This window comes from Bombina bombina, chromosome 11, assembly GCF_027579735.1.
Source record: "Bombina bombina isolate aBomBom1 chromosome 11, aBomBom1.pri, whole genome shotgun sequence".
NCBI lineage: Eukaryota > Metazoa > Chordata > Amphibia > Anura > Bombinatoridae > Bombina > Bombina bombina.
This window is the reverse complement of record NC_069509.1, coordinates 31,298,580-31,313,751: the sequence shown is the minus strand read 5'-3', so window position 1 is coordinate 31,313,751 and position 15,172 is coordinate 31,298,580. Positions and strand designations below refer to the sequence as shown.

The 15,172-nt window shown below is 40.1% G+C and overlaps 1 protein-coding gene across 1 annotated transcript in view; it reads right to left on the bottom strand.

Moving 5' to 3' along the window:
* The window catches only part of LOC128641895 (uncharacterized), a 38,794-nt gene extending 24,931 nt beyond the window's left edge, over window positions 1-13,863 (bottom strand). Inside the window, exons 1-2 of the mRNA XM_053694465.1 lie at window positions 13,798-13,863; window positions 11,459-11,765 (exon numbers count right to left, since the gene is read on the bottom strand). Coding sequence (XP_053550440.1) covers window positions 11,459-11,765; window positions 13,798-13,842 — 352 coding nt within the window. The 5' untranslated portion in view covers window positions 13,843-13,863. The remainder of the gene's footprint in view (window positions 1-11,458; window positions 11,766-13,797) is intronic.
* Between the last annotated feature and the right edge of the window lie 1,309 nt (window positions 13,864-15,172).

The window sequence follows — 15,172 nt, the reverse complement described above, 5'->3', positions numbered from 1 at the left end:
AAAGTGAAGAAATATCAACTGCAGCTAAATCCAAACTCCCAACCTCCTGGTTGCAAGATGGCTAAGCTATCCACCGGCCACTAGATCTTACTGTTGGCCGGACAGAAGACTGAAGAGTGGGGAAAAGGAATAAATCATTGATTTTCTGACCTCTGAAAGACATCTCCTAGATAAAGAATCAAATAAAGTCCAAGCATACCGCACCTGGTGTTCCCAGATGGGCTCCCATCCAGGTACTGACCAGACCTGACTCTGCATAACTTCTGAGATCAAACAAAATCGGGTGCATTCGGGGTATTGTGGCGGTAGTCCCAAATAAATTACCCTTGTGGATAGAACAAGGGAACTCTTCTCCAGATTAATTTCCCATCCCCTGAAAAGAAGATTGGACAAGATCTCTAAAAAAAAGAGTTTTCTCGAAGTCAGGATGATACCTGAACTATATATTGTCCAGAAAAACACACTTGCAATATCCCAAGACCTAAAGGTCTGACAGGGATGGCGCAAACATAGAAAATTAGAGAAGATTCCGATTAAGGAAATAATAAATCTCTCAGGTCTAAGTTCGTTATGAACAGGCCCACTAGAACCCAAGGAGAAAGGATACTACTTTGAAGGACAGAATCTGAAATATATAAGGTAAATACCTATTTCTTCTGTTATGTGTGATCAGTCCACGGGTCATCATTACTTCTGGGATATTATCTGCTCCCCTACAGGAAGTGCAAGAGGATTCACCCAGCAGAGTTGCTATATAGCTCCTCCCCTCTACGTCACCTCCAGTCATTCTCTTGCACCCAAAGACTAGATAGGAGGTGTGAGAGGACTATGGTGATTATACTTAGTTTTTAGAACTTCAATCAAAAGTTTGTTATTTTACAATAGCACCGGAGCGTGTTATTACCTCTCTGGCAGAGTTTGAAGAAGAATCTACCAGAGTTTTTCTTATGATTTTAACCGGAGTAGTTAAGATCATATTGCTGTTTCTCGGCCATCTGAGGGAGGTAAAAACTTCAGATCAGGGGACAGCGGGCAGTTGAATCTGCATTGAGGTATGTAGCAGTTTTTATTTTCTGAATGGAATTGATGAGAAAATCCTGCCATACCGTTATAATGAACATGTATGTATACTCTACACTTTAGTATTCTGGGGATGGTATTTCACCGGAATTACTCTGTAAAAGTACATTAAACCTTTTAATAGGTATTTTTCATGTTAAACGTTTTTGCTGGAATGTAGAATCGTTTGCATTAATGAGGTACTGAGTGAATAAATATTTGGGCATTATTTTTCCACTTGGCAGTTTGCTTGTTTTAATTATGACAGTTTCGTTTCTCTCTCACTGCTGTGTGTGAGAGGGAGGGGCCGTTTTTGGCGCTCTTTGCTACGCATCAAAAATTTCCAGTCAGTTACTGTTGTATTTTCTGCATGATCCGGTTCATCTCTAACAGAACTCAGGGGTCTTCAAACTTCTTTGAAGGGAGGTAGATTCTCTCAGCAGAGCTGTGAGACTTATATAGTGACTGTGATTTAAAACGTTGCTCTGTAATTTTTATGTTTAAAATTCAATTAGTGTTACTTTACTAATGGGAACAAACCTTTGCTAAAAAGTTGTGTTGTTTTTAAAGAGTGATGCCATAACTGTTTTTCAGTTCATTATTTCAACTGTCATTTAATCGTTTAGTGCTTCTTGAGGCACAGTACGTTTTTGTTAAATAAGATTGTAACCGAGTTGCATGTTTATTGCTAGTGTGTTAAACATGTCTGATTCAGAGGAAGATACCTGTGTCATTTGTTCCAATGCCAAGGTGGAGCCCAATAGAAATTTATGTACTAACTGTATTGATGCTACTTTAAATAAAAGCCAATCTGTACAAATTGAACAAATTTCACCAAACAGCGAGGGGAGAGTTATGCCGACTAACTCGCCTCACGTGTCAGTACCTGCATCTCCCGCCCGGGAGGTGCGTGATATTATGGCGCCTAGTACATCTGGGCAGCCATTACAGATAACATTACAAGATATGGCTACTGTTATGACTGAAGTTTTGGCTAAATTACCAGAACTAAGAGGCAAGCGTGATCACTCTGGGGTGAGAACAGAGTGCGCTGATAATTCTAGGGCCATGTCTGATACTGCGTCACAGCTTGCAGAGCATGAGGACGGAGAGCTTCATTCTGTAGGTGACGGTTCTGATCCAAGCAGATTGGATTCAGATATTTCAAATTTTAAATTTAAATTGGAAAACCTCCGTGTATTACTAGGGGAGGTCTTAGCGGCTCTTAACGATTGTAACACTGTTGCAATACCAGAGAAAATGTGTAGGTTGGATATATACTTTGCGGTACCGGCGAGTACTGACGTTTTTCCTATACCTAAGAGATTAACTGAAATTGTTACTAAGGAGTGGGATAGACCCGGTGTGCCGTTCTCACCCCCTCCAATATTTAGAAAGATGTTTCCAATAGACGCCACCACACGGGACTTATGGCAAACGGTCCCTAAGGTGGAGGGAGCAGTTTCTACTTTAGCTAAGCGCACCACTATCCCGGTGGAGGATAGCTGTGCTTTTTCAGATCCTATGGATAAAAAATTAGAGGGTTACCTTAAGAAAATGTTTGTTCAACAAGGTTTTATATTACAACCCCTTGCATGCATCGCGCCGATTACGGCTGCGGCAGCATTTTGGATTGAGTCTCTGGAAGAGAACCTTAGTTCAGCTACGCTGGACGACATTACGGACAGGCTTAGAGTCCTTAAACTAGCTAATTCATTCATTTCGGAGGCCGTAGTACATTTAACCAAACTTACGGCTAAGAATTCAGGATTCGCCATTCAGGCACGTAGGGCGCTGTGGCTAAAATCCTGGTCGGCTGATGTAACTTCTAAGTCCAAATTACTTAATATACCTTTCAAGGGGCAAACTTTATTTGGGCCCGGTTTGAAAGAAATTATTGCTGACATTACAGGAGGTAAGGGCCACGCTCTACCTCAAGACAAAGCCAAAGCTAAGGCTAGACAGTCTAATTTTCGTCCCTTTCAGAATTTCAAATCAGGAACAGCATCAACTTCCACTGCACCAAAACAGGAAGGAGCTGTTGCTCGTTACAGACAAGGCTGGAAACCTAACCAGTCCTGGAATAAGGGCAAGCAGGCCAGGAAACCTGCTGCTGCCCCTAAGACAGCATGAACCGAGGGCCCCCGATCCGAGACCGGATCTAGTGGGGGGGCAGACTCTCTCTCTTCGCCCAGGCTTGGGCAAGAGATGTCCAGGATCCCTGGGCGCTAGAGATCATATCTCAGGGATACCTTCTAGACTTCAAATTCTCTCCCCCAAGAGGGAGATTTCATCTGTCAAGGTTGTCAACAAACCAAATAAAGAAAGACGCGTTTCTACGCTGTGTACAAGATCTATTATTAATGGGAGTGATCCATCCGGTTCCGCGGTCGGAACAAGGACAAGGGTTTTACTCAAACCTGTTTGTGGTTCCCAAAAAAGAGGGAACTTTCAGGCCAATCTTGGATTTAAAAATCCTAAACAAATTCCTAAGAGTTCCATCGTTCAAAATGGAAACTATTCGGACAATCTTACCCATGATCCAAAAGGGTCAGTACATGACCACAGTGGATTTAAAGGATGCTTACCTTCACATACCGATTCACAAAGATCATTACCGGTATCTAAGGTTTGCCTTCTTAAACAGGCATTACCAGTTTGTAGCCCTTCCATTCGGATTGGCTACGGCTCCAAGAATCTTCACAAAGGTTCTGGGTGCCCTTCTGGCGGTACTAAGACCGCGAGGAATTTCGGTAGCTCCGTACCTAGACGACATTCTGATACAAGCTTCAAGCTTTCAAACTGCCAAGTCTCATACAGAGTTAGTTCTGGCATTTCTAAGGTCGCATGGATGGAAAGTGAACGAAAAGAAGAGTTCTCTCTTTCCTCTCACAAGAGTTCCATTCCTGGGGACTCTTATAGATTCTGTAGAAATGAAGATTTATCTGACAGAAGACAGATTAACAAAGCTTCTAAATGCATGCCGTGTCCTTCATTCCATTCAACTCCCGTCAGTAGCTCAATGCATGGAGGTGATCGGCTTAATGGTAGCAGCAATGGACATAGTACCCTTTGCACGCCTACATCTCAGACCGCTGCAATTGTGCATGCTGAGTCAGTGGAATGGGGATTACTCAGATTTGTCCCCCACTCTGAATCTGGATCAAGAGACCAGAAACTCTCTTCTATGGTGGCTTTCTCGGCCACATCTGTCCAGGGGGATGCCATTCAGCAGGCCGGACTGGACAATTGTAACAACAGACGCCAGCCTACTAGGTTGGGGCGCTGTCTGGAATTCTCTGAAGGCTCAGGGACAATGGAGTCAGGAGGAAAGTCTCCTGCCAATAAACATTCTGGAATTGAGAGCAGTTCTCAATGCCCTTCTAGCTTGGCCCCAGTTAAAAACTCGGGGGTTCATCAGGTTTCAGTCGGACAACATCACGACTGTAGCTTACATCAACCATCAGGGAGGGACAAGAAGCTCCCTAGCAATGATGGAAGTATCAAAGATAATTTGCTGGGCAGAGTCTCACTCTTGCCACCTGTCAGCAATCCACATCCCGGGAGTGGAGAACTGGGAGGCGGATTTCTTGAGTCGCCAGACTTTTCATCCGGGGGGAGTGGGAACTTCATCCGGAGGTCTTTGCCCAAATACTTCGACGTTGGGGCAAACCAGAGATAGATCTCATGGCGTCTCGCCAGAACGCCAAACTTCCTCGCTACGGATCCAGATCCAGGGATCCGGGAGCGGTTCTGATAGATGCTTTGACAGCACCTTGGAACTTCAGGATGGCTTATGTGTTTCCACCCTTCCCGCTGCTTCCTCGATTGATTGCCAAAATCAAACAGGAGAGAGCATCAGTGATTCTAATAGCGCCTGCATGGCCACGCAGGACTTGGTATGCAGATCTAGTGGACATGTCATCCTGTCCGCCTTGGTCTCTACCTCTAAGACAGGACCTTCTGATTCAGGGTCCATTCAAACATCAAAATCTAACTTCTCTGAAGCTGACTGCTTGGAAATTGAACGCTTGATTTTATCAAAACGTGGTTTTTCTGAGTCGGTTATTGATACCCTGATACAGGCTAGGAAGCCTGTTACCAGAAGGATTTACCATAAGATATGGCGTAAATACCTATACTGGTGTGAATCCAAAGATTACTCCTGGAGTAAGGTTAGGATTCCTAGGATATTGTCTTTTCTACAAGAAGGTTTAGAAAAGGGTTTATCGGCTAGCTCATTAAAGGGACAGATCTCAGCTCTGTCCATCTTGTTTCACAGGCGTCTGTCAGAAAACCCAGACGTCCAGGCCTTTTGTCAGGCTTTAGCTAGGATCAAGCCTGTGTTTAAAACTGTTGCTCCGCCATGGAGTTTAAACTTAGTTCTTAACGTTTTACAGGGGGTTCCGTTTGAACCCCTTCATTCCATTGATATAAAATTGTTATCTTGGAAAGTTCTATTTTTAATGGCTATTTCCTCAGCTCGAAGAGTCTCTGAGTTATCAGCCTTACATTGTGATTCCCCTTATCTGATCTTTCACTCAGACAAGGTAGTTCTGCGTACTAAACCTGGGTTCTTACCTAAGGTAGTCACTAACAGGAATATCAATCAAGAGATTGTTGTTCCATCCTTGTGTCCAAATCCTTCTTCAAAGAAGGAACGTCTTCTACACAATCTGGATGTAGTTCGTGCCCTCAAGTTCTACTTGCAGGCAACTAAGGATTTTCGACAAACGTCTTCCCTGTTTGTCGTGTACTCTGGTCAGAGGAGAGGTCATAAGGCTTCGGCTACCTCTCTCTCCTTCTGGCTTCGTAGTATAATTCGTTTAGCCTATGAGACTGCTGGACAGCAGCCTCCTGAAAGAATTACAGCTCATTCTACTAGAGCTGTGGCTTCCACTTGGGCCTTTAAGAATGAGGCCTCTGTTGAACAGATTTGCAAGGCTGCAACTTGGTCTTCGCTTCATACTTTTTCCAAATTTTACAAATTTGACACTTTTGCTTCTTCGGAGGCTATTTTTGGGAGAAAGGTTCTTCAGGCAGTGGTTCCTTCTGTATAATGAGCCTGCCTATCCCTCCCGTCATCCGTGTACTTTTGCTTTGGTATTGGTATCCCAGAAGTAATGATGACCCGTGGACTGATCACACATAACAGAAGAAAACATAATTTATGCTTACCTGATAAATTCCTTTCTTCTGTTGTGTGATCAGTCCACGGCCCGCCCTGTTTTTTAAGGCAGGTAAATATTTTTTAAATTATAATCCAGTCACCACTACACCCTTGGCTTCTCCTTTCTCGTTGGTCTTTGGTCGAATGACTGGAGGTGACGTAGAGGGGAGGAGCTATATAGCAACTCTGCTGGGTGAATCCTCTTGCACTTCCTGTAGGGGAGCAGATAATATCCCAGAAGTAATGATGACCCGTGGACTGATCACACAACAGAAGAAAGGAATTTATCAGGTAAGCATAAATTATGTTATCCCGTTCCCAAACTGGGACTGAAACTGTCACTCCCAGAGATGAAGACTCTGAATCCAGTTCAAAGAATGCCTCTCATCCTACTTGAATTGCAGATACTCTAGAAAGATAAATCTGCCCCTTAGATTGGACATGACCCAAACAAAGTCTCAAAACTCAGAAGGAAAGACAACGATAGGGATCGGTGTCAACCAGTCAGCCAAGACCTCCTTACAATATAAGAGGCTTTGAAGCAAACAACTGAAGGAAACCACTTCAGTAACAGATGAAGGAATTATACTGTCCAGATCTGAGATTTCAGCCTCCAAAACTACTGGCGAATCCTCCACACTAACTTGGAAAAAGACAGCAGCATGTGGAGCAGAAACCCTCTTATCTGAGACTTAAAATGTCCTCTTGCTTTTTCCTTGAAGTAAAGGAAAACTGACCAAGCCACAGATACCGCAGAAGATACCTGAGCTTGCATTTTCTGAAAGCAAATACACTCCTCAAGGAGATTGAGAGGAACCACAGGGCACTGCATCTGACACCATATAGGCTTGGGACATAAAAGGAGAAAGCTGTGGCAGCGCCTTAACAGCAACATCCTTGGAAAAATAAAGTTCAAACCAATCTGTACATTTAATAGCATTTGCGAAATCAGAGGTACAGAAAAAATAAATGTTTAAACAATTTCTTAGTTGAGCAAGCCTTCCACACAACTTCAGCATCAGTAGAAGGAATTATACTGCCTGAATCCGAAATTTCACCCTTAGATGCACCCGAAGAATCTTCATTCTCAGACTTCAGAGAGGAAATACTTTGATTAGCCACTTCAGGATCAGAAAACTTACCTACTGTTTCTTTCATTTTTCTTTTGTGTTTTCCCTGCAGCATGGGAAAAACAGACAGCGCCTCAGATACCGCAGAAGATACCTGGGCAGCAATATCTTGCAAAGTAACTCCAGACGGAGCATGAGAGGAAACGCAGGGCACTGCATGTGCAGATGAATAGGATTGGGACGCTTGAGGAGAAAGCTGCGGCACATCTGAAATAGAAGGCTCCTGAACAGCATCTGCCTTAGCTAATGATGACTCATGGTCAAAAAGTGTATTTCTATAAGCTACAGGTAACATCCTGCACAGCCTCCTAATTCATAATACAAAAACTTTTTTTTTTAAACCTTTTTTTTTATATATATATCTTTTAACAAAGGATATAATACAGAACCAAAAAAATGTTCTTAAATAAATGTTCCTTTTAAATTTACCAAATCAAGAAAACATACCCCAAGCAACACTCTACACCTCAGCAGAATTACTGAGTGCCCTACCTGTCCAGCAACCCGCAGCAAACTGAGGAAAAGAACAATCCCGTTTACAATCCGGATTTCCAGAGAAGCAAAAACAGCAAGAAGCCTTCTAAACAGCAGGACCATCTGAAATATGCGCACCTCACTCTTACAGGAAGTGAAAAAAGCGCCAAAAACTCTGACATCACAGAATCAGAACCTCCTTTTTTTTTAAATAACTCTCTTGAAAAACAGGCTTAAAAACAAACAATAAAACCCCTCAAAAAAGTACATAATCTGTTACTAAAAACGGATCCTTACTGAGCCATCAATAAAATGAATAACTCCTGACACTAACAGTGCCAACAAAAAACGTCCCCCTGCAGCGTTTCAGCTGAATAAGTGCCAATTTTTTCCCGTCTACATAGAAAAATAAAACTTAATATTCATCTGTCCGGCAGCAGGACAGCTCACCTGGTTTGAGAGGATACTTTCCCTCACATGGACCTGTGGAAATACAGAAAGACTGAGTAAACTTACTCAGACTATCTAAATAGGGCAGCAAAATGTTTTGGGAAAACGCAGTGAGGATTGTACCCCACAAGTTCCCAATTGCTTAAAAGCCACTATTTCCCTACTGAAGAGACTGACATGGGCTAAGACTAGACCCTTTAGAAAGATCAGAGCAAACCTACTCTGCTTTAAAATAAAAAAATCTCGATTGTAGATCAGACAACAAAACTTCACCTCCTCCTTGCACCGCAGGCAAAGAGAATGACTGGAGGAGGTTATGGGTAAGGGAAGTGACATATATAGCAGCTTTGCTGTGGTGCTCTTTGCCTCCTCCCTCTGGCCAGGAGTGATATCCCCACTAGTAATTGATGATTCCGTGGACTCACCATATCTTAGGAAAGAAATAGAGTCTGTATAATGTCAGTACCAGGTTTATTCACAATAGCATATACAAATGCTAGGATTACTCCCAAGACATCTGACACGCGTCTCTCTCTCTCTCCTTCAGCTCCCTCCACAGATTTTCTATGGGATTAAGGTCTGGAGACTGATTAGGCCACTCCAGGACCTTAATGTGCTTCTTCTTGAGCCACTCCTTTATTGCCTTGGTAGTGTGTTTTGGGTCACTCTCATGCTGGAATACCCATCCACGACCCATTTTCAATTCCCTGATTGAGGGAAAGAGGTTCTCTCCCAAGATTAGACAGTACATGGCCCGTCCATCAACCCTTTAAGAGAGTGCTCCTAATCTCAGCTCGTTACCTGTATAAAAGACATCTGGGAGCCGGAAATGTTGCTGATTGATAGGAAATCAAATACAGGTGGCCCTCGTTTTACAACGGTTCAATTTACACCGTTTCAGAATAACAACCTTTTTTTTTCAGTCATGTGACTGCTATTGAGAAGCAGTGCATTTATTATAATAGCCAGTAGGTGGAGCTGTCCGCTTGTGTTGCAGCAAAACCAAGCAAGCTGAAATTAATCAGTTTAACCAGACCTTAGCTATTGAGCAGATTTCAAAGGAACAAAATCTTCCTGACTATAAATCAGTCCAGTTTGGAATGCATAGAAAGAGCTGTTTGCAGAAAAATGCAAGTGAAGTCTGTGTTGTGTGATTATTTTATTAGGTTTATAATGCTGCTTGGCAAATGTTTTTCTTCATTTAACTTAGTTTAATGATATATTCTGTGTTGTGTGATTATTTTATTACGTTTATAATGCTGTTTAGCATTTAAAGTCTTCATTTCAAAGCTTTCAAAATAATGTATTAGGTGTTACTTATGACAATTTTGAGAGGGGCCTGGAACCTATCTCCTTCACTTCCCATTGACTTACATTATAAAATGGGTTTCAATTTACAACGGTTTCGATTTACAACCATTCGTTCTGGAACCTAACCCCGGCGTAAACTGAGGGCTATCTGTACATATTTCACTCATTAAAATACAAATCTATTTATAACTTTTTTGAAATGCGTTTTCCGTTTTTTTTTTGTTCTTATTCTGTCTCTCACTGTTCAAATAAACCTACCATTAAAATTACAGACTGATCATTTCTTTATCAGTGGGCAAACGTACAAGATCAGCAGGGGATCAAATAACTTTTTCCTCAATGCATATATATATATATATATATATATATATATATAAATAAGCATATGCATATATATTTACTGGGAACACACAGTTCCCATAGACCGCAAAGTAAAGGCACTTTTCAGTGGCATTTTTTTTTCTAACACCCCAACGCCGCCAACTTTATTTAGAGGGCATGTTGGGCACTTTTAGAAAATTAACAAGAGATTTAATCTCTGGTTAATTTTCTGAGTGCTAATTGCTACGTGAGCTCACGGCAGCAATAACCAGCCACTTGTAATGGCTGGTTATTTATTGCGCGCCTACAAACGGGCAAATTTGCACGTTTGCGGGTTCAGGATAATTTAGCGCTCCACTTGTAATCTAGCCCTAAATATTTACTTCTGCAAATGAGAAAAGTCAGTCGAGAGTAACATTGTCGATATTTGTACGCAGAGTTCACATACATGTACATGTCAATTTGTAGTTGGGGATAATTTTAGTTTAATAAACAATATAAAGTTGCATGAGTTTAAATTGTATAACTCAAAAAGTTGTTCAGTTGTGCAAATAAGAATAGCTTTGAGATAAATGGCTAGATTACAAGTGGTGCAGTAATTTTTCTTTTTTGCGTAAGCGAAAACTCCGCTAGGATTTTAATTTTGTGCTTTTCAGGTTATGTTCATATTACAAGTTCCAAACAAACTTATTTAATGCACTAGCATTAAGTTGAATAGCGCGGAAAACCTAACTTAAGTTTTCACGTGCGCATGCATGTATTCCCCCATAGAGATCAATGGAGACAAAAAAGTGGAAAAAAAAACCTTAGATCCGAGATCGCGCAAACACCATCGCATTTTCACATTCCCCATAGAAATCAATAGAGAAAAAAACAAAAAACATCCATCACGCAAACAACATAGCATATTCGCATTAGTAAATGTGAAATATTTACAGTAAATACATAGTTAAAATCTTTATTAAATATAAATATATTGCATAAATATATTTGATCATGTTTTAATCTACTTAATAGCAAAGGACTCTAATGCACTTATATATATATATATATATACGTCTATAAGTGCGTACATATATATTAATGTTTGTATATGTGTATATATGACTGTAAATATATATATATATACACACATACAAATACATGTATCTGTATGTGTCTCAATGTTAAATCCCTTTGCAGCCTTTTTTTTCTCTAACACCTGAGATCTCATATTGTTGAGCCCTTATAACTATTTTGTGCAATATTTTTTTTAAATTATTTTAATTAGACAGTGTTAATATGAGTGTAACTATACTTTGTAATGTATTTTTGAAGCGTTTGGCAACATTTTTGTTTTGGAAAACAGTTAACCACAGCTCTGAGATTGCGGTAAGGTTTAAAGCGTAAAGGACGATTGTGCTAGTGCAATCGCGATTTTGCTCCACTTATAATATCAATGCAATGAAAATGGCTTGCAAAAACACGATTGCGCTAGCGCTAAACCGTTTGCACCTCACTTGTAATCTAACCCAAAGTGTATTGTAGACAGCCAGGTGCTCACCTGCTTTCAATAATTTTTGGAGGTGCACACCGGCCTGCCGTTCGTTGATGTCTTCCATTATCTGTATGACCAGTTTGGGTGCATGTTCAGCTGTGTAGTGACTGATGAGAAGGTCAACCATGTCGTCCACTGTTATATTTTGCAGCTGGTTCCATGAAATATTGTTGTACCCATGAGGCACCGGACAGCAATTAAGTTTCCTCTTGAATCGTTTAAAACTGTCCTCTCTCAGGTTATCCAACGCTTGTTCCAAAATATCTTTTATTCTTTTAATCGTGTTTGTATCGGAAATGGTGTTAGTGCATTGCTAGAAGAATTATTAGTGACAAAAACATAAAAGCACTTTTATTATATTGTCTATTAGCAAATCAACCATCCTTTATCCCTATTCTTGTCGTTAGGTCACACTAACAGGACATATGAACTAAAGGACTTGTGAAATGATCAGCTGATCAGTAGCCATGGTTAATAATCTGATCTCACCCAAAGTAATCTTAAAAATATGGCCTGGCAGTGTGCCCCGGGGACTGGAATTGAAAAACACAGCTCTATACTATAAATAAGAATCTGCACATTCAAAACAAAATTTACAAGCAACGCTAATTGTTAGCATCCTGTGTATATAGTTTAATATAAGGAGAAAAAAAAAACACACTACTGGTCTGTAGCTGAACACAGCCAGCCAGTGAGTCAATGACAAGAGGCATATGTGCATAGCCACCAATCACAAGTTATGTTTAGCTCTGGAGCGTTAGTGTATTGCAGCTCTGCAGTTGAGTTTATCTATGTTTTTCACACCTTTGTATAGGTAAACCCATAGTTATAGCAAAGTAATAGTGCAATAATAAAATGCTCTGATATATTAGTGAATTTGTTTTTACTTGTATATACCTTTAAACAAAAAAATGAGTCACAAGTTGCAATGCAAAGTCTCATTGTGTATATTGAATTGTACAGTAATTGAGGTGTTGGTTATTAGGTTTATTGCTTTATCAGTATATGGTAATTCTTTAAACTAACATATCCAATGATATTTATTTTTTAAGGTTATTTGAAAGTTTCAAAGCTTTTAATGAGAATTTATATAAATTTTAAATATGATAAATGTAAATTTGTTGCAGATTTTTTTTATCACAAAGAAAGAAATTTGAGCAATATGATTTTTTATTTCATAGTGTAATTATAGTGATACATAGGGGCCGGTTTAAGAAGCAGTCAAGCTGCTTATTCCGGGTGAGCCTTCAGGCTCGCCGGAATCAGGAGTTAAGAAGCAGCGGTCATAAGACCGCTGCTCCTTAACTGGCCCGCCACCTCTGAGGCGGCGAACAGCAATCATCCCGATTAGATACGATCGGGTTGATTGACACCCCCTGCTAGGGGCGGATTGGCCACGAATGTGCAGGGGGCGGCATTGCACAAGCATTTCACACGAACATGCAACGATAAATGTGCAACGATAAATGCAGACAGCATGTCATGTCCGCCCGCACAATGATAAATCGTCCCCATAGTGTTATTTTAACGATAGCTAGTGATACCTGGTGTTAGACCCCTTAAATCGTGTGTCACATGTTCTCAGCCTCATTGCTCTGATATAATAATTTGCAAGGCACTTTTTGTTAATGAAATCTCTTTAAGGGACTGTAACCTTGTAATTACAAGACATTTCTGTTGGCTGTGTTGCTATAGAGGAATATATCAGCCACATCTAAACATTTTTACTGCAATTGTTTTTCAGTGTCACCCAGGATTTGCTTTATTTGCAAGGGCCAGTCTGGACCCTAGTCTGCAGACAACAAGACTAGTAACTATAGATTATTAGCATAAAATACTTTGTTTTACATTTGTTATCATTTAAAGGTAATAAGGTAAAAAATATGGAGCAGGGTAAATTTCAGAAGTCCGCAGGGTGCATTTTAGGATCTTAGAATTAAAAAAATCTCAAATTCTCAGAGCTAAATTACATAAAAAGGGTAGAAAAATAAAAATTTAAAGTATATTGCAAGGTTGTTTTACTGTGCATAACATTTTATTTAAACATCACAGTTTTTACTGTCCCTTTAATAGTAATAAAAAAAACAGCTACAAAATAATGCTATTTATACTTTTTTTCTCTGCAATTTATCAAAAAGAAAATCCTGTTGTAAATTCACATAATTTAGTAGGTTTATTTCCTAATAATTTTTATTTTTTTGATACTTTAACCCCCTCAGTACACAATGAGCTGCAGACCTCTCTAGCAGAGTAGAATGGGTTACTCAGTTAGTGTCCTGGACTGATTAAAATGTTTAAACCAATTAGAACAAACCCTTTAAAAACAAGACCTTATTAGTATTTACCCCAAACATAAGATGACGTCGGCTGCTATTCTTCTTGGGCTCCATTTATAAACAGGTCCTTCTTCATCAATATCTTCGCGGTCTTTTTACCCTGCCCCCCCCCCCCCCACCACTGTTTTAACAAAAGATTACAAATCTGTTTCACTTTCAACTTTACTCTCCTGGCTGTTTAACTCTTTAGCTGCATTATGTTGCAACACTCTGTAGCAACCAAGATGTTAAAAAGGATATATAAAAGAAACGTAACATTCTTCTAAAGGATTATTAATGTTTAAACATGTTAAACAAAAATTTGTATGAAACAAAAGGTAAAAATGTTTAACCCTTTGAGTGCTAAGCACTTTCCCTCCTGGGTGCTAATATTTTTTAATGTTTTTTTGTTTTTGTTTTTTTTTTAACAATTTTTTTTAACACTCACACTGTTGGAAAGGTTAGGCGATTACCTTTCCAATGGTGGGTCTTGGGGGTCTGTAGCTGCTTAGATGCCTGAGATACAGGCTTCTAAGCAGCATGCTCCCTGCTCCTATACTTAACATTGTCAAGTATAAATAAAGTTGTGCGGTGACGTCATCACGTTATTGCGCTTGACGTCACCACGTAAAATGGGAAGCCCCGGCAATGGCTGTCACTCTACAGGTACGATCGCCGGGGTAGGAGCGGGTGGGAGCCCCCAGATCTCCCTCAAGGTGGGAGAGTGCTAGTGACGGCTCTGAGCCGTCATTAGCACCAGAGTGGGAAACTCTGTGACGGCTCAGATCGGTCATTAGCACTCAAAGGGTTAAAGCTGATTGCTCACTAGCTACAAAAACATAATTGCCACGCTTCTTTATTGATAAGTAATGGCTTACAAGCACTTGTTTGTACAGAAACATTGGTTTAAAGGGACAAGGAATAAAAAAGAAGAATCTTGGTTCTGGTTAAGCATGGAGTTTTAAGAGACTTTTCAATGAACTTTTATTATCAAATTCACTTTGTTCTCTTGGTGTCCTTTGCTGAAAAGTATATCTAGGTAGGGTAATGTGCTACTAGGAGCCAGCTGGGGATTAGTGGCTACACAGATATGCCTACTGCCATTGGCTTGCTTAGGCTTTGTTTGCATAGCTGTGAATAATTAATTTTGGCAACCAAGAACTGTTTAGGTGCTTAGTGCTGTTTAGGCCTCTTGGCAGTATACAAAGTACAGATTGTTTTACTTATACCTTACTAAATATTAAAAAACTGTTCCTCCAATACTATTACTTAAAGGGATAGTCTAGTCAAAAATAAACTTTCATGATTTTGATAGAGCATACAATTTTAAGCAACTTTCTAATTTACTCCTATTATCAATTTTTCTTTGTTCTCTTGGTATCTTTATTTAGAAAAGCAGCAATGT